General features: G+C 38.8%; 1 protein-coding gene across 1 annotated transcript in view; it reads right to left on the bottom strand.

The window, feature by feature from the left end:
• tub (TUB bipartite transcription factor) overlaps window positions 1–17,402 on the bottom strand; it is a 60,464-nt gene extending 43,062 nt beyond the window's left edge. Inside the window, exon 1 of the mRNA XM_056412334.1 lies at window positions 17,322–17,402. Coding sequence (XP_056268309.1) covers window positions 17,322–17,377 — 56 coding nt within the window. The 5' untranslated portion in view covers window positions 17,378–17,402. The remainder of the gene's footprint in view (window positions 1–17,321) is intronic.
• Between the last annotated feature and the right edge of the window lie 2,491 nt (window positions 17,403–19,893).

Genomic DNA, 19,893 nt, shown 5'->3' on the forward strand with positions numbered 1-19,893 from the left:
TAGGTTTCACCGATTTGGAATTCATCACTGCAGGTGAGTAACATATTATGTAAAAAAACAAATTATTGCTGGTTTAACAACAAATACACAATGTTTAAGTGGCATCGTACATAGGATTGTCATAATCCTAATGGGTTTTTATTATTTTACTTTTACTTGGTGCTGTCCGTCTTATGGCGTGAATAGTCTACTTCTTGCTGCAGGCCTTTTTTTGGTTTATTTTGACATTCTAAATACAGCAAACATTGACAATTATGTAGCTTCTACCTCTCATTGTTACTTTGTTTAAATTCCATATCTGGATTATCTTGGTTGCTTGGCTACACATTCAAGTCTTGCCACAACTGGAAAACAGGTCGTCTGCTATTGCAGCTATACACATCAGTAGATAACTGATGGTGTTTTTAGTTTTCAACTTGCTTCTGAAAGTTATTGTTTTTTGTACAGTAATGGCGACAACACAACATTGTAATACTGCTGTTAAGTCAAAGCATGTAATTTCAGATATGTTATATAGATAATATGGTTGATCAGTCATTATGTGCAGTTAAAACCTGTTTTTTATCTTTATGTTGTCATGCTTTTCATCCTGTAGTCAAAAACAAATTTGGACTCCATGATGCAGCTGAACTTCACATATTTGATGAAACTGACACTGCAGTGGAGGAAGACATTCTTCTTGAACTGATAGAGTCCAATCCAGACCTTTGCCTGATCGTGCGTGACAGCATTTCAGATGAAGGTAGGTTTCATTATTAAATCTGCATTTTGAAGCCTTTTATGTCCCTAACTGTCTGACTACAGTGATAAATTTGATGAACAAAGAAATAATATTTATGTAAAAGACAGATCAGCATCTAATTGCCCAAAAAGTTTGTAAATGTGTGTTTGGTTGTAATTTTTTCACATTTCAATCGGGTAACTGGATATATTTTAATTTTAATTTTGTAATAAAAAATAAGATTGTTCTCCTTTAGATCATTCAACACCATCTTCTCTCACGGATACCATGACGCTTTCTTCAAGTGACAATGACCTCTCCGGTCAAAGACAAAGGGGGATTTTGAGCTCTGAGGTCATGGACAGGTCTACAAAAAAGGTTTCGGATTCAGAGGCTGCAAAAGAGGTACTTGAAAGCAGTAGATGTCAGTTAACATTTTTACTCACAATATCATCAAGAAAATTGTTTAACTGAATGATGATTCTCACCAATTGGACTATAATTAAATTTAGAATGGTGAGTGCCAGATTGAGAAAGTTACGAAACTTAGTTTAGTGTAAATTAATAATTAACCCAGGGTTTAGCTGTTGTGTAGCTTTGTATTATGTAACTCTTCTTTCCATACATATTTATTCAATTAGGTTAATTTACATACATGGAACGGTGCCTTGTCTTTTGTAGTGTAGACTATATTGCTTGTTTTGGCTTCAGCATGCCCCACATATCCTGAAAAGATGTTTCTACGTTACCTGACCAATTTGTTTGTTTGATTAAGACTGAAAATTATTTGGGAGTTTTTCCTGGTCCGATGCGAGGTTTTGGGGCAGGGATGTCTATGTGTACAGATTGTAAAGCACTCCGAGACTAATTTGTAATTTGTGAAATTGGGCTATACAAATAAACTGAATTGAATTATACACTAAATTTTTTAAAATCTTATGTGAGTAGATGGTAGAAAATGCCTTGCTCACCAAACCTGGAGGTGAAGATGTCCTTGAAGAGTACAAGTCAGGAAATTCGCTGAAGCACCGCACCCGTAGACAGCTTGTCAACATATTGGCCATATGACTGAAATGGATGGGTAAGTGTTTCTTCAAAATATTGTAGAATTTATTTCCACGTTTTTTAGACGTCAAAGGACTCGTGAGTTGTGCACATCTTTTATTTAAACTCTAGTCCTTAATTTGGTTGGATGTAAGTAGTTATCAGCACACACACCTTTTGCTTAATTATTATTATTTTTGGCATCTGTATGATCAACAGCTGAATCAAGACTTCACGCTGGTGTTTGGTGCTGAGACGGCTTCCAAGATGCTCGAGAAGTGGGATACAGCATTCAAGCCCACGGTCATCAAAGAGGCCAAACACCTGACTCCGTCAACTGAGCTGTGCCAACTTCTGACAGCTGCAGAGAACCTTCCAGAAGATGATCATACCGGTAAGCTACATGATATCCTTAATTTATTATCCAAATGGCTGGTGCTATTAACTTTGTGCATTCCAAGTACATATACATGATTTGTTTTGCCTTATTTACTCCTGGTAGACTGAGACAGTGACATGGCTTCTCTGCTGCTGCTTCTCCATCTCTTGCCACCCACAGCTGGACGGAAGAGGATCAAAATAAGTCCCAGTGATGCAGTGGGAAAAATGTTGCATTGTCACAAGGTATGTGTGTCTCATCTGCGTAAATCCCACAAGCCAGTTTTTCAGTTATATTAACTCAATAAAAAAGTGATTTAAGCTTGAAAAATAACAACTAATCTGAACATCTCAATGTCGCAATCTTTACAACAGTTCTTCAACAGCAAAGACTTTTTCGACATGGGAGCAAATCAACATTTATTTTATCTAACAGACTCAACTATGCAGTGAGCAGTTGAAAGCTTGCTAACTCTTCATTTTCCTACACTGCTTTAAAGTGATAATTCGAATTCTTATACACGCTTCACTGAGTGTTCCTTTTTCAAAATAAAGTGGGATTTAATTTGGGAGGAAGACCCTTCCAGTGAAGCTCACATTTCATTTTTGCAACACAGGGCCAGATGACTGCTCAAATTGGAGGATCTATTAAACTCATGGAGCAACAAGTACCACTGCATGGCTAATAACTTGAGCTAAGGTTTTCATGTTGTGTTTTTCAGTCATGCTGCAGCATCAGTGAACACCTGCTGGGAAGAGAGGCTAAACAACCGGACCTCCTTGCTGTTGGCCGAAACAAAAACAGAGTGGATGCCTTCTCCATCGTTGTGGATAAACGGCTCATCCCCTGCCAAGCTACGAGCTCGTTGGGTGCTTTTGATGAACTATTTAAATCCCACTACGTGTTCAACCTGTCTTACGATGAAACTTTGGTCCCACTCTTCACCTTTGTGCAGACAACAGTCTACAACATCGATATTACAACAACAGATCAGTCTCCAAGAGTACGTGAGTTCTGGGCGAAGGTCTTGCACGTGGTTTAAAAATGAAGTGTTTCATTTGTGGTGTTGTACATGCGGCCTGCCAGGAGTTGATTTTTGTAAATGTGCATGATGGTGCTTTGAAGATATTTTCTGAATAAAATAAAAAGAATTGTATCAATAATTTATTGAAGTTCACTGTTTTTGGGGTGTAAGCATTTGACCGTATGTAGATATACAATTTTAGTGTTAATAGTAAATTTTTACATAGCATTAAACATGACGAGTGTTAGAAATCAACACTTACTGAAAGCAAACAACACAATTTAGTGTTAAAAGTACACTGCAATGTGTTATTAAATAACACCAAGAGTGTTAGAAATCAACAACAATTTAGTGTTAAAAGTACACTTTTGCGTGTCTTTTAACAACACTATAGGTGTTAAATATTAACACTATTAATGAGTTAAAATATTAACACTATGCAAAGTGTAAATTTAACTCGGAGCCGGGGTGGATTATATAAACACCAGCAAAGTGTTGATTTTAACACTATGCGAGTTAAATTCACACTTTCGATTTTGCTGTGTAGATTCAGGCAACAGAAAGCTGCATTTGGAGGAAGCCTTGGAATGAGTCCTGAAACTCGTATGACGTATGAAGCCCTCAGATGCAGGCTTTGGAGGAGGCCATTAATACATAACTAGGGATTGAGTCACTGACTGGATCCACATTACATCACACAGGAACATGCTGCACGTCAGATACACTGCAGACGAGCCAAAGGATCCTGTTAATTGGTGTAAGTTAAGAAAGCCCCGTCTGCATCAAGATTAGGAGGTGGATGGTCTTGTTTGTTATGCATAAACAAAGAAATAAGGATCAGAGGAATGAACAGATGACAAAAGATACCAGATGGAATATTTTGTGAATGAGTGCGACTTGATGTTGCACAAAAATAAAAAAAAGGGTTTTGGAAGCTCAAACATTACCTTCCAATAACTTATTTTGCAAGAGCTTTGAGAGTTAATAGGAAACTGATTGTCAAACAGAACATTTGCAAATAAAGGCACGATCATGAGATGGAAATAGCCTGAAACAAACAGATGTTAAGTCGTGCATATAGTCTACTGGAAAACTTAAAGAAAAAACAAATCACGCTAATATAAAGTGAACATAAACATATTGCATAGTCACACCAAGTCTGTTTGACTAATCTAAGTCCTTATCAGGTAACATTTTATTGTCGAGTGCCAGGCTACCGCACTGCTTGATACTGTTAACTACATAAAACACAAAGGAAAAGCTGATTACACATGTATACCGACTGATTAAAGATCACAATTTCTGCCAGAAACAGCCCACTGAGGGGCACTATAAATAAGCAGCAGTATGACGTTCCATTTAGAGGATATCATATCATCATTTATAAATGGAGCCCTTCGAAAAATTTCCCCATCTACATTTTCAAAGAAATCTATTTGAGAGTGATGGTGGGTGGCTTTGAACAAGAAAGACAGCCTTTGAAGGTTTCTGTGAGGCATAAACAGTTGCATCTTTATTTTAGGAGAGTTGGACAACTCAGAATCAGAGACGGGGAGATTGAGAGAGAGAAAAAGGGTGACTGTTTGTTTGTGAGTGGGGGACTGTGTGTGAGCGCATGCAAAAGAATGAAAATGAAAATCAGCCTATTGGCTTGTGTCCAGTATTGATGAAATCTAATGTGTGCCTACTATTGATTCCCTCTAATGTGGCCAATGTGGTCTTTGCTGATAACAACAAATTGTGGAAAGTTTGAATTTATTTTCTAGTTACATTTTCAGGGACCACTTCTTTTGTAATATATCATCAGATCTGGTGCGCCTCAGACTCGATGGATGTTCCTTTAAATCAAGACTATAGCACAACATTGAGCTATATCATAAAATCAGCAGGTGGGTGAGTGACACAGTCACACTTCTTGTATCAACCAAAATCCTTGTCTCTCATCTCTCAGTGCCCAACGGAGGGCATGCATAAAACATGATTTGGATTAGAAATGTCACGCCGGATGAAACAGGGTCCCAGTGTCCCAGTGAGGCAACCCAATTGACTGCTACAATACACCAAAGTTGTGTGTGTACAGTATGCACAGTGTGCTGCAGCTCACATGATGATTGGGAAATACACATTTGTGTTATTTTCTGCATGCTAAATTATATTCCATAATTCAATTAATTAGTGACAAACAACTGTGTGTATACTGTAGCTTAAACTGATATGTCTACAGATAACACTGGAAATCAATTCAGAATATATGTATCTTCCTCTCAACAGTTTAAAAGTTTGACCCAAAAATATCTCATAAAAGCAAAACAAATTTGAGAAAATGGCGATTGTAAACTAAAGCTATCTGAATCAGTCCCTCCACGTGGAAACCTCAACAAAGACGATATGCCTTGAGAAATTCTTGCCTCTGATAAGTATACTAAGCCCAATATGGTCACCTCCACATTTCCCCTCTATATACAGATGTGTCTGCACTTCCAGTCGGACACATTATGACCTTAACTCTCAATGTCATTTTCCAGCTGTTAAAAATGCAATCTGCAGTTTCATCCCAGCTGTTAGAAGGGCACTTACTGGTTTTTATGAAATAATTAAAAAAACATACTTGAGTACGTGTTACAGTGTGAGGACCACATACTTATGTTAACCATATTCCTAACCTTACCCTTTGCCTAAACAGGTTCTGCACCACAGCACAGGCACACCGATTGCTTTGTTAGGGAAAGCACAAAAATACATGAGTTTTTTTATGTAAAGATATTACACACAAAGGATCAAAGAAGATCAAATTGGAGGTTTTCCTTCCTCCACAACACTGGCAGCTAACAACAGGTCGTCGGCATGAGGCTTTTCTAGAGGAAGTCAAAGGTATTGGATATGCACATATATTTAATATATGAATTGTTATATATTCCCAAAGCAGCTGTTAATCTTAGGTCTCGGGCTTTTACGCCATCTTGAGTCTACATGTGCACAGGTTTATGGTGTTCAAGATTAAAGTAAAAACTACTTTTATAAATTGTGTTTAAAACTCTATTTCTCACTCCTTGACTCAGTACGTATTTATTTTATACTGCAAAGCGGTCCCAGTCCTTTCTTATAAAATGCATTTTCTCTATAATGTAAATTTTCTCTTTTATGTATAATTTCTCTATACAAATAATCTTATCATTTGACCTCAGAGCTTGGCAGAAACTACGGATACAAACTAGTTCCCATGCAGACTGACGAACACACATTGTTCTTCACACCCTGCTGACAGAACGACAGCAGAGCGGCAGAGATGTTAAAAGAGGGTGTCATCTCGTCAGGTGCTGTACAGTGTGAGAATCCTTCATCTATCTTTAGATGATTTGATGTGACTCACTGTGTCTCATCATACCTATCTGCCCCCTTTATGTTTGTGTCTTTAGTTCTCAAAGAAGTTGTTGCAGCTCCACACACACACACACACACACACACACACACACACACCATGATGACCCAGATGATCAAATTACAGCCTTAAATTACGCAGTGAAATAATTTTCTGTGGAAAAGGTGTCTGACCATGTCATTCGGGCTGCGGGAGCATTGCTAATGAAGGTTCTTAATTCAAGCAGAGCGCTGTGGAGTGAATGTGTTCAGCCCTTGCATCCTAACTCAGCATCTTTGCGAGGAGGAGGTGGCGGCTGATGTCTTTCTCTGTAAGTCACGCTGCGCCTCCTCTGCCGGTTGGCTCCCGTGGCCATGGCAACAGTGAAGACTGATTATCATTTAAAAGCTCACCGGTCAACCAGAATATCTGCTTCAGGGAAAAAAAACAGGCACAACACACACACACACACACCAATTACCATCTTGTCAGTTACCACAGCTGTGATGAATCGGCAGCATCACGGCGTTGCTGCGTCAAGTCATGTTTATTTGTCCCGACCAACAGGGGGACACATTGAACAGTGACAGAGATGTGTAGTGATCGCTCATGGACACATGGAGGTGCTCTACAATAGCAAAAGCGTTGCATTGGCTACAGTAACAGCTTCACACTCTCTGTGAGGGAGGGAAGTAAGAGCTACTGCAAAAGGACATCTTCTAGCCAACAGCACTGACTTCGATGGAGGATTAGTTCCTGAACACAGGGAGCCAGTTTCATTTATGCATTTGTCATGATAATGTTTGTCAAGTATAGATAAACACACATTTACAAAGATGCCTTGATGTTTAGTGAGATGGACCAGTGAAACAAGAGGGACTGAAACATGACGCGTCATGTTGAACATAAGTCACTGAGTGGCCATCACAAATCTACAGTCAGTCTTTTGAGCTGATAACATATCCCGAGCCATGCCTTCTTCGACTGTATGTGCGATAAAAGTATTAGAGGCTTTCTGTCATCATTTATTGTTATTCGTCTCCTTTATACTTTTATGAGCTAAAAATACAACATAATTGGAGTTGACACAGGCATCGTGGTGAAAACAGATTTGATGGGCTGAAGATCAAGAAATATTATTGCTCAGCCTACATATTGTTTTTTCCCCCAGCTAGTCATACCAGAGAGCAACATCTTTAATTCCCAGTCATTAGAGAACATTGTGTTCTGTATTTTGTATGTACAAATATACATTGAGAAGCTCATCAAAATGTTCAGGAGTCAAGCGTGGACTAACTGCTTGACGGAAACGGAGAGAGACACGTGAGCGATTGCACAACCCGCTGTCCGTGTGTGCATGATGTGTTTGTTCCTGCTATCAATTATAATGCCCTTGAACCATTAAGATATATTCACTTAAGAAACTAAAAGGTTTGGCTCACTCCATTTGTGCCTCCTAAAGGCAATGTCTTAATCGCATATTGATCTTTACTGGGACTTGGCAGGCCAATAATATGAAACATTACATAACACATAATGGAGACAGTGCGAATGCACCCCAATGAATGATTTTTAACAGTTAAGGTATATGGCTGGTGGCCAAACTGTTTCTATCAATGTCCCAGTGGCGGCTCAGCACCTGTTTAAGTCTTTAAGAAGGCCAGCTGCTCTCTCCATATTTAACAGATTGGAATAATCCTCCAACTATCTATTAATTACATAGCAACATGGTTTATGCTCCCTCCAGTCCATCAAGATTATTATTATTATCAAGTATTATAATTGAAAGGCAGCCCAGTGTTCGTTATCATATTGTATATTACAAGCAATGAAATAATAATACAATTGTTGATAAACATGTGTCATATATATATATACTGTATATATACAAATAGGTTTTGAAGCCAGTGTCCAGTGATACAGTACAAACCTGTGACTAGTTAATACACTGTATACAAAATCATTAATCTCATATGGAGACCAAAAAAAGTGACCTTTTAATTAGATAATAGATCCCCCTGTAACAAAAACAACTGCTGAAATAAAAACTGCACTGTATTTTATTTGTAAACCATTTAAAATGTATTGGTTGGTCACACACACACACACACACACACACACACACACGATGTTTCACCTTGGCAACCAGCTCCAGAGACCAACACACATCCACCAGTGGTACAGGGATATGGGGGAGAGGATATAAAAGAATAGCAAGAGGGAGCAACATTTACATATTTCATATTTGAGGGCCCTTAAAGAGAGCAGTATTCACAAAATCCTGTAAGAACCCAGTAAAAAAATATTGAAATAGGATAAAAACTACAGTTCACCGAGCTAATGTCCTGCAGGCCTCGGCAGCAGCAGCTTTAAGTTTCAACTGATATTTTGAAACATTTCACATGACAAACTAAGGCTGTGTATTTACTCATCGGGAATGAACTAAAGATCGGTCATGTTTATAATATATACTCAAATATGGTGGCCCAAAGGGAATACAGAAGGAAGCTGAATGAGCTGAAAGAGTAATATACAATGCTGATGACAGATGAGAGTAGAGTGACAAAGAAGAAAGAAAGGGAACAAAAACAGAGCAGATGTTAAAAGAGGAGTTCATTAATAGAGCAGTGAATACTCGAGGAAAAGAGAATAGCCCAGGTATTCATTTCATCACATGTCTTGGTACCAACTCTCTGAAGAGACTCCAGTGTCAAGCCTCTCTGGTCAGATTTCTCCTCATATTCATTTATCCATTCAACCATTACATCATGTTTCAAAATCTGCTCATTTACTATAAAGTAATGGTTTATAGAATGTAGCCATGAACTATACTTACAGTACTGCTTTTGAATGCACTTAGTTAACATCCATTAGGGCCATTCATCAAGTTGATTGTGAAACGAAAAACAGGCATACTTTTAGAATAACGAAAGAAAATGTATTTTACATCCAAATTAAAAAGATGCCAGAATGTATATTTGGGTTTAATTTTTTTGCTTATCAGAGACTTTTTATTGAATATGACTGCGGGTGGGAACATGGTTGATGAGAGAGCATAACACAACAACGTTGTGGGCTGTAAAAGCAAAACAATGAGCTAAAAGAAGATTTTATATTACAGGCACTTCATCCATTGTTAATATACAGGACTGTCTCAGAAAATTAGAATATTGTGATAAAGTTCTTTATTTTCTGTAATGCAATTAAAAAAACAAAAAGGTCATGCATTCTGGATTCATTACAAATCAACTGAAATATTGCAAGCCTTTTATTCTTTTAATATTGCTGATTATGGCTTACAGCTTAAGAAAACTCTAAAATCCTATCTCATAAAATTTGAATATTTCCTCAGACCAAGTTAAAAAAAAGATTTATAACAGCAAAACAAAATCAAACATTTGAAAATGTGTTTCCAGGTGTTTCGAGTTAATTAGACGATTCAAGTGATTTGTTTAATACCCTACTAGTATACTTTTTCATGATATTCTAATATTTAGAAATAGGATATTTGAGTTTTCTTAAGCTGTAAGCCATAATCAGCAATATTAAAAGAATAAAAGGCTTGCAATATTTCAGTTGATTTGTAATGAATCCAGAATGCATGACATTTTTGTTTTTTTAATTGCATTACAGAAAATAAAGAACTTTATCACAATATTCTAATTTTCTGAGACAGTCCTGTATATATATATATTATTATTTTTATTTTATTTATTATTATTAATTACCACAACTTTAATGCTGTGCATTGTGTTTAAGTACAATATGTGTGTATACTGCATATGTATCATAAATCAAAAGACTGTATTTACATGTGTTTTTTACGACAAAATATATGACTTTCCACTTTACAGATATGTCGATGACACTTGTCCATTTCAGATTGTATCTGATACACATGATGGGGAAATAGCATAAGAATAAACACGAGCATAGACTGCAGGAGGCTACTTTTCGGTAAATCAAAAGGCAAAAGTGTCCGTTTGCTCAAAGAAGAAAAAAGTACCATTCTTAAATATTGATCTCTTCTGAATGTTTTTATTTGGCAAAGTTCCAAAAGGAACACCTGCTGCTTAAAAAGTTAATTCAACACAAATCCACTTTTGATGTGAAGGAGAACCAACAGGCGCACCCGTGTTAATAAGCAAAGGCAAAGGTATCAAAGTGAGGGGGCCACGAACACCGTCACGCCACTCGTATGGGCTTTGGGATTTATGGACGAAGGCGCTGCTATTCCTTTGATGGAACTGAGGATTTATTTTCTTTAGAAATGCCAATACTTGAAAAACAAAACCTTGATCTACTTCATAAAAAGCTTGAATATCACAAAAAGGCAAAGTAGCATGATGCAGCATATTTTTAAACAGTATATGTAACATAGCATTTTATCATTCTTTACTGTATATAATTCACACCACGCCTTTCAACATTAATCTTTCTTGGTTGTATCAAGAAGTCATTTTCCTGTGTACATTGTTCGGTATTTGGTGAACAAAACGATGATTGTTATAAAAGACCAAAGTCCATTCAACAGTCAAGGCCAGTCAAATCATGGCTGTTGTAAGTGATGGCTTCCCAACAAGCTGGAAGCAAATGTGATGTTTGGTGATTCAGAATAAGGGACTATTAGTCCATTTCTTTTCACACTGGATATGCATCATTGAGAAAATATTGAAGCCGTGTAAAATGTTCCCAACACAAACACCTCCACACATCTAATCTGCATCTCCAGCACTCTGTCACACTTCACATATCATTGTGTCCATCTCTGCACAGCAAACGTAATCATCAAGTCCCACTGGAGGACATGTAAGAGGCTCCATGCTGGACTCTGGCTGATTGTTGTCTTCTGTTATTATTTGCATCTCAAATGTGGAACGTTCACAAAGCAAGAGAGAGATAAATAGAAACTAGTCCTTTTTCTGGCTGTATTTCCTGGATGCAGACAAGATACGATTGATTCATTATTAACACATACCGTTTACCGAGTGAGGAGAGTTATATAATTATAAAAATTTATATAATCTGTGGTGTATGAACCATAAATTGTTAAACAATTAAAGAATACTGCAGGAGCCAAATGTTTATTTTAGCAACGTAATCAATTTCCATCAGGGGCTTAATCCTATTAACACGGATGTGTAGGGATTCATTTCATAATGATGGTACAAGATTATATTTGTGTAATACCTGCTGATATTTTGTTGTGTTTTAATGACAAATTGCACATCCAATGTTTTGTAATTCAAAGTTAGTTTTTGGAATCCATCTTGATTATTGGACACACACTTACACCATCTGCCATGTTCCTAAAATATCAGGCCCAAGTCAATACCATCATACCAAGTAAGTGAAATGTAATAACACAACAAGTTGCATCCTGGGTATATTCTATTTGAAGATACAAATGCATCAAACTTAATAATAAATTTTAAACGTTATTTTAAATAGATATATAAATAGATGATATAGTGGATGTAAATCAAGATGCCTCAATAGATACATATGTTGGACTGTCACATCTACTTTTGTTAAAAATCAAATCATGAATTTAAATGAGATCATTTACTTCTGGCAAGGGAAGGATTGCTTCAATAGCATTAAAGGATGGAGGGTTGTTTTCTGGTCATAAATACTGTATTTATATTAATTAACTACTCCAAAAAAGACCATACTTAGTTTTTAGAACAATTATTAGGGACACCGTCACCTAAATTACCATAACAAAGTAATGCATATGTAGTGGCATTTAGAACCTGCGTTCACAGCTCTTGGCTGTCCAGCATCGCCACCACAGCAACACATACAGAGTGGGACTTCGGGGAGGAAGCTTCTCCACCTGATGTCAGATCCTACTTGTCAGCAAGATCATAAGAGGCCTTGAAAACCCCAGGAGCAGGTCAGCTGGCCGGCTCCCAGGCAATGAGAGCGTTTTCCTTTTTAACTGCGGAGGAAGGATTGGACTGCCAGGCTGGCTGACTTCCTGCCCTGGCAACCTCACAAACTCCATCCAATCTCCAGCTGAAAAACATCTGAGCTTCACGTTAGTGGATGCCAAACCCATTCCCCTCATCACCTCATATCGTCTCACTATATTGTCTACTTTTAATAAATTTTAAACAAATAAAACATGTATCATCTCAAAAACAGTGATGTGACCATATTTTAGTCTATGTTAAGCAGCTTGGATATGATTTTTGGAAAATAAATGTTTTTATATAATATTTAAAGTCTACATTAGGTGTAAACCATTATTAACATGATGTTCTTTCAGCCTGTCACATTTTGTTTTCAGGTTTGCGCTGGCTGAATGCGAAGGTGCTCAAGGTCCGCCTCCACACGCCTTCCTCCGAGAGAACAACTCTCTGTGAGGACAAACAAAAAGGTAGTTTCTCATTTCTGCTACTTTGGATGTAATCCAATAAACACACTATCAAAACGCACGTGGACTGTACACCCCCAACCCTCGGGGCAGCATTTCTTCATCTTCAAGTCGGACTGAAGAAGCTAATCTAATGCAGGCACATTCAGTATCCTCTCTTAAATCTCTTCTGAAGACTCACCGATTTGCTTTTATGTTTATTGTGAAGCCCTTTGTAGTTGTTTTGGAAAGGTGCTAGATAAATAAAGTTATTATTATTCATTCCTGAGGTACGAGTAGTATTACAAGACAGGACAGGGCCAGCTGGTTGGCATGCTGATTTTAGTAGATGTCTCTACCAACACAATACATAGACATCTTTGACATAAGGTCAACACCCCCTCTTCACCCTCTGTTGATTATGTTTTTTAATGTTTTAGGCAAAGATTTGGGCTATGTCTTACATAGAGAATCTGTAGTCAGTTGCAGTTCTGGCTATTATCTGTATTGTTCAAATTTGAGATAAATAAAGCCAGACAAGAGTTCTCTATATTGGAAAAATGAGTTTTTGTTTTGTTTTGCATTACATTATTCTTTTCCCCATGTGTGACGGGTTTATGCTAACATTGGGGCCATAGCTACAAATCTTCTCAGGCATTTGCAAAGTGTCTGAGATAAATAAATTTAAAAAAGAGATGTAGCAGCATAGACGATTGTTTGGTATGCGGATTTAATGCAGAAACCGGTTGACGATGACTAAGCTATGAACTGCATAATGACAGCAGTGAGCTGGTGAGTTAGGAGGTGTAGCAGGTAAGAAATGACAGGGCTCAGCAACAATGAAATGTGGGAAACTGCATTGTTCACCCAGGTGGGCCAAAAAAATCTGTTAAATATAAAGCTATGAAGATACAGTTTATCCACCTGTCCTGCCAGAGGTCTGAATCCAATATCTTTGTGGTTTGTGGCTGCTGGTCAGGCTCTCTCAGCAGGCGAGTGGACGTCGTGACACGCTCAGTTGTTACTTTAGCTGCTCTCCCGAACAGTCCTGCAGCAGTCAGACAGTAACTTGTGGATTATGAATTGTGTGGCACTGGCTTATTAATAACACACCTTGTCTGGTAAAAATACGCAATACGTTTAATGCACAATTTCCCCATAACTGACACCGGCCGATGATGGTAACGTAGTTCCATAGATCAACCAGTTTGGCTGTCTAATTGCAATATCTCTCCTCAGACCGGTCAGACTGTCATGACAACCACATTTAGTCTCTCCATCGGGCCTCCAGCCGACTCTCATCAATGATGATTTTATTGTTTTGACTACAAAACACGTGTTTCGCTTCTAAAAGGAGTAACAATCTTCTTGAATGGAGGCCAATGAATCAATCTCAAACCTTTTTATTTGGTCGCCGTGTTCAACTAAAAAGGTACATGGTTCTTTTGTGAGTCTTTTTCAAAGCCACACACACAATGGATTCCCTCTTCGGGAGCTGGCAGCAATTAGTGTGCATGGCATGTGGCGGACACACTGTTAGGAACACTCTTGTGGAGGAGGGTCTCTTGCAAATCTAGTACTTGGGACTGGTTCACTTTTTTAAAAGCAATATGCATTGTTCAGCATATCCTGGTAATTAAAAACACAAGCCATTCTCGCAGGTTACAGCGTCTGTAAGGCAGAGTGCATACACATCGATGCTACTTCCGTACTGAATGTCGTGAGCTGAACAGACATGAGCAACTCATCAGATCTGATCTGAAACCAAATTCACACAAAGTTGCTATTCAGATGCGTAAAACATTACAATAATCTATAAAAGCATTCATGTTGAATAACTGTTGTCAAGGGGTAATTCCAGTCCCTTCATTCAGCTGCACTGATATCAAACCAGCACTACAAGAAAATAATGCAAGCCTCCCAAACAAACACAGACAAAGACTTCTTAGATATCAGACAGGCACAGTCTAAACACTGAAGTAAATGCAATATGCATCCTCACCAGCTTGTATGTTTGTTTGTAAAGATCTACATTGACACCAATACATCACAACATGGAACATCTGGTCGGGAACAGGTCGTCACTGCCTGGCTAGTCTCAGCAGGTTAAACCACCCAGGCTTCATATTCACCCACAGCTTTCAATACGACCCGACGTCTTCCCTGATTTATTACCTCACTTAATAGTGTAGATTTGAGTTTTGGTCTCAATCGCTAGTTTCAAGTTTTCTTAAATACAGCATGATATTCATTTAGTAAACGATGGTCTAAAGGAACTGTAATTCATAGGCCACTGTTTCGACTCTTAGCTGTCGGTCTGTGGCATCTAATCTAATACAGAAATATAGTTTTGAAGTTTGGTAATTTTCACTTGCTGCAATCTCCACAGTTAATGCTTTCAGAGGGTCATTTATCTCTTAAACTAATCATCGAGTGAAATGAAAACATGAGAAACTTACAAGCTCCACTTACTACACTGTTTTCTCTACACGTTTAGGATGTGCTATTTTAAAAGGTGTGCGTGTATGGGGGGGGGCACACACTGTTCATCTGGAAATATTCACACGAACCTTCGTCTTTGATTTAAACCGTGATAATTCTGCATTGAGCTCTGTGTCATGAAGTGTATCTTGTCAACTCACCTTGCCCCTCCATCTCTAGGATACAGTGTTTACTGAGTGGGTGCCAGGACACTTTGGGATGCTACAGACTGTCTGAATACAAACCGACTAACTTTAACTCCTGCAGCCACTGTGTGACGGGCTGCTTACTGATCTGTTTACCTTTACAAGAAAGTGAAGCGTTTGATGTTCTGGAGTATATCATTATCATATGATATGGCTGTAAAAACAAACAAAACACCTCCTGTAATGCACAGACCGTGGCACTTATTACAGCCTAAAGCTTCGGTACACAGTTCATTCTGTACGCATGACATCTATTGCTTCCGTCCATCCTGGAGAGGGATCCTCCTCTGTTGCTCTCCTGAAGGTTTCTTCCCTTTTTTCCCTGTGACCGGTTTCTTTCTATTTCTTGGGAGTCTTTCCTGATCCACTGCGAGGTCCTGGGACAGGGATGCCGTATGTGTACAGATTGTTATTTATATTTGTGGTTCCTCTGTATATTTATGATTTTATTAGTAGTATTTAGTATTATTATTGTGTTTTGTTTTTATCTTTTATTAGTGCTCTAATGTGCACCCGCTGCTGTAATCCTGAAATTTCCCCACCGTGGGACTAATCAAGGAATATCTAATCTAATCTAAAGCCCTCTGAGGGAAATTCTTAATTTGTGATATTGGGTTGAATAAAATAAACTGAATTGAATTGAAAGCTTCATGCACACATATGATTTCACAACACTCTGAAAAATCCGAAGTGGCTAAGTCAGTGCTTTCCAATTATATTGCAGGAGCCAGTGTACACAGCGTTGTCAGGGTAAACCATCCTCGACTGATGGAGCCTCTTGTAATCAATGAATGAGGAGTAATTGGCCAGCTAATCAGGAACTGTACACTTTGGTGATCATTGGCCAGTATTCTTGTAGATATTTACAACAATTGTGCTGAGACAGTATCAGTGCATTGATATGATTAACACAGTGGAGTTTCTCCATATTAGAGCAGTTTTTACAAGTCACAGCCATTCAAACAGACTTATACTAAGTCTGACATCATGTTGATGACACACACACAAAATTGACCTTTTGTCTTTTTCTTTCACAATATCCATGGATGAAATGTGTCAGAAATCCCACCTGGGAAAAATGAACCCTCCCAACTTGCTCTTATTATTAATTACTTCCCAAAAAAATAGTATTGGAAAAAAAATGCTGCCGTTATCAAGCCAATGACCGCCATTACTTTGTAATGCTCTCCTTGTTCATATTACACAATGCCTTTTTCAATTTGTACCAACGTGTTTGGCCTTGAACACCCTGCTGAGACCAATCCTGCCAACTTCCTGTCTCATAAGTCCAGCACTGTGATTGAAGCACCTGTATCCACAGAGTCTGATCAATGTCAAACACAAACAACTTGAAGTAGAATGTCAAGTCATCGACAGAGATAGATAAATAGATAAATATAAAGATAGATAGATCATTTAGTATTATGAATATGGAAGGGGAAACATGGGCATGTAGATAGATAGATCTAATTAGTATTGTGAAAAAACAAAAAACATGGACAATAAGGTAGTGAAGCAGACATCCAGTTCATCAGCCTGCATGATGCTGAGGCTTCTCAACGCACTCGCATTGCATCTCTCGTTTCCAAATCGGTCGCACCTGTCAACTAATTGCGCAGGAGCGGCACGGGGGGGCAACCTTAACAACATCGGCCTAGCATGACAATACACACGATAAGCAAACAAAAATGGGAAAAAACTAGCGTTTGAAATGGTCTACTTGTCCCTATGGGGGAAGCTCGCCTACCTGTCATAACTCCACCTGCTGTAGGACATGCTCCTGTTGCCGGTGACTCCCTCCATGGCGGGCTGGACTGGTCGCTGAGGCGGTCAGATGAAAGCGTAAACGCTGCTTTCCTCCGTCCTCACTGAAGCGAACACGAACTACACGACTCGCGGTGAAGTGTATGAGCGAGAGAGGCTGTGCGGCAACAGACGCTCTCCTGTGGGCTATACCACCGCAGAGAGGGGGGAGCGCGAGCTGTCATCTCACGGTGCACGCGCGGATGTGTTTCTTTCAAGCGGATTAATTGTTAGCCTGCTGACTGTTTCCTGCGCGGCGATGGAACCTCGGACAGACTTCACTGGAGCTGTGATTTGTTGATGTTGATTATCGGCGTCTCGTGCACTGCTTGAGAGCAAACATTGAATATGTTCACTCATTTACTGATTAGTTGTAAACAGGCAGCTAGTAGCCATAGCTCAACAACATAGTTCATGTTATTGTATCTTTCCAATGCTGAATTAAATTGTATCTGAATGTGTGCACTCTCGATAAGAACGTGGTCATCGATGCCATGCAATGCACACTTAAATAGGCCCAGTTACTGCTGTGTTGTTCGACAGGAGCAGACTCACTGCTTATTGGATGGTTCAGACCTCTAACATCACTAATTGGATATCTGCATAAGTTTGATGTTGTGCAAACATTAATGCCCTCTTAAAGAACCGATCATACAGGTGAACAAATACAGAGATTAAAGGTACAAATGAATAGGAAATGCTCTTGTGCTGCCATTTCAACACTGAATCACAGTTTCCGCTATATCTAATACTGTGGAGCAGGCGCGTCTCTAGGATTTGGATACATCCGGGGCTTAGCCAGTGCGAGCGTTGTCGACGGGGGGGGGGGTGCTAGTGAGTTTTTCGAGTGAGAGTGTGCTCACCTGTGTGCGCGGATGTGTCGGCGCGTATCACGGCAGAGCGATGCGCGTTATGGGAGCGGCGGCGCTGGGCTTAGCCCAGAAGAGTGAAGCAGCGAAATTTGTAGACATAGAAACACTCTCAGGCAGCAGCTTGCTGTTACGTGCGCCTGCTGCCAGTCTGACTCCGCTGTTTTGGGTGAATGACGTCACGTGCGACCTGGAGGTGTTAACCACTTGTGTACCAAATCTTTTTTTTTTTTTGGTTGAAAACATTCGGGGCTAATGAAAAAACATCCGGGGCTTTTTAGCCTAGGGACGCCACTGCTGTGGAGGTCCTTTAACCTTTCCATACCTACCTCAGTTTCGCTTGACTATATTACAGCATATTATGCCAAGGCTGGAGGACACCGACATTATGATAAGAACATATATCGTGGAATATGCCTACTACGAACTATTCATACACTCTGTCATATTCATTGAATGTATTTTAACTCTAAATCTGTCCTTCTGTACACATTACATCTATTGCACCTGTCCATCCTGGAGAGGGATCCTCCTCTGTTGCTCTCCTGAAGGTTTCTTCCCTTTTTTCCCCCTGAAGGGTTATTTGGGAGTTTTTCCTGGTCCGATGCGAGGTTTTGGGGCAGGGATGTCCATGTGTACAGATTGTAAAGCACTCCGAGACAAATTTGTAATTTGTGAAATTGGGCTATACAAATAAACTGAATTGAATTGAATCTATCTTCCCATATCCGTATGGTTTGACTATATTTGAAATACTCAAACAGTAGACTAACTAATTACACAAGGTGTTATTAATTGAAATGCAGATAATGATGAGTGCATGACCAGATGACGCCCACAAGACAAAACACACACACACACACACACAGCAGAATTAGGACCTTAAGGCCCCTTTGTTGTTTTATCTTAAACGTATATTCTCTCTTTGCACATGCAATTGATGGCTAGATGTTATGTACTCTCAGGACACAAGACTGAAATTCAAAATGATGTGACTGTCTGCAACCTTTGCAGTGCAGTATAATCACAGGCCATGTTTGAATGTGCAACAATTGATATCGATATACAGGAGACGAAATTCGGCAATCGAGCAAAAGTATTTTGGGAATTCAGGAATTACAACATATATGATCCCAAAACATAAAGAGAACCAATTAATAATAATAATCTCACTGACACAAGGCTCGGTATATAAGATTCAGGTCTGTGCAGCTTTTTGAACCTAAAATAAAAGTGCTCTACCCCATCTGGCTCAATGACAGATTTTATTGTAGCACCAAAAGCTAGACACAGGGCAAAAGACATTGATATGGACGAAAAAGCAGAAAAAAACTGTATGATTTGGATGTATACTAGGATTTAGATAACGATGGGAAGTAGGTATTTCAAATCTTATTGATTATAATAACTTATCCACAGGATTTTAAGCTTTAATGTAGAAGACCAGAATCATTTCTAAGACCCCTCTCCCACCTGACTTAGCATTTTAGGCTCTGAACTGGTGTTGAACAACTTAAATATCAATATATTCTCCATTAATAGGCCCCAACAATGGTTTAACATTCTTTGTCACATCTGGGTGAAGAATTTAATTTAGTCAATTTGGGCCAACAGTCATCCTCAGTTTAAAATAATTAGGAGAACTAA

The sequence above is a fragment of the Pseudoliparis swirei genome, chromosome 4 (genome assembly GCF_029220125.1).
Source record: "Pseudoliparis swirei isolate HS2019 ecotype Mariana Trench chromosome 4, NWPU_hadal_v1, whole genome shotgun sequence".
NCBI lineage: Eukaryota > Metazoa > Chordata > Actinopteri > Perciformes > Liparidae > Pseudoliparis > Pseudoliparis swirei.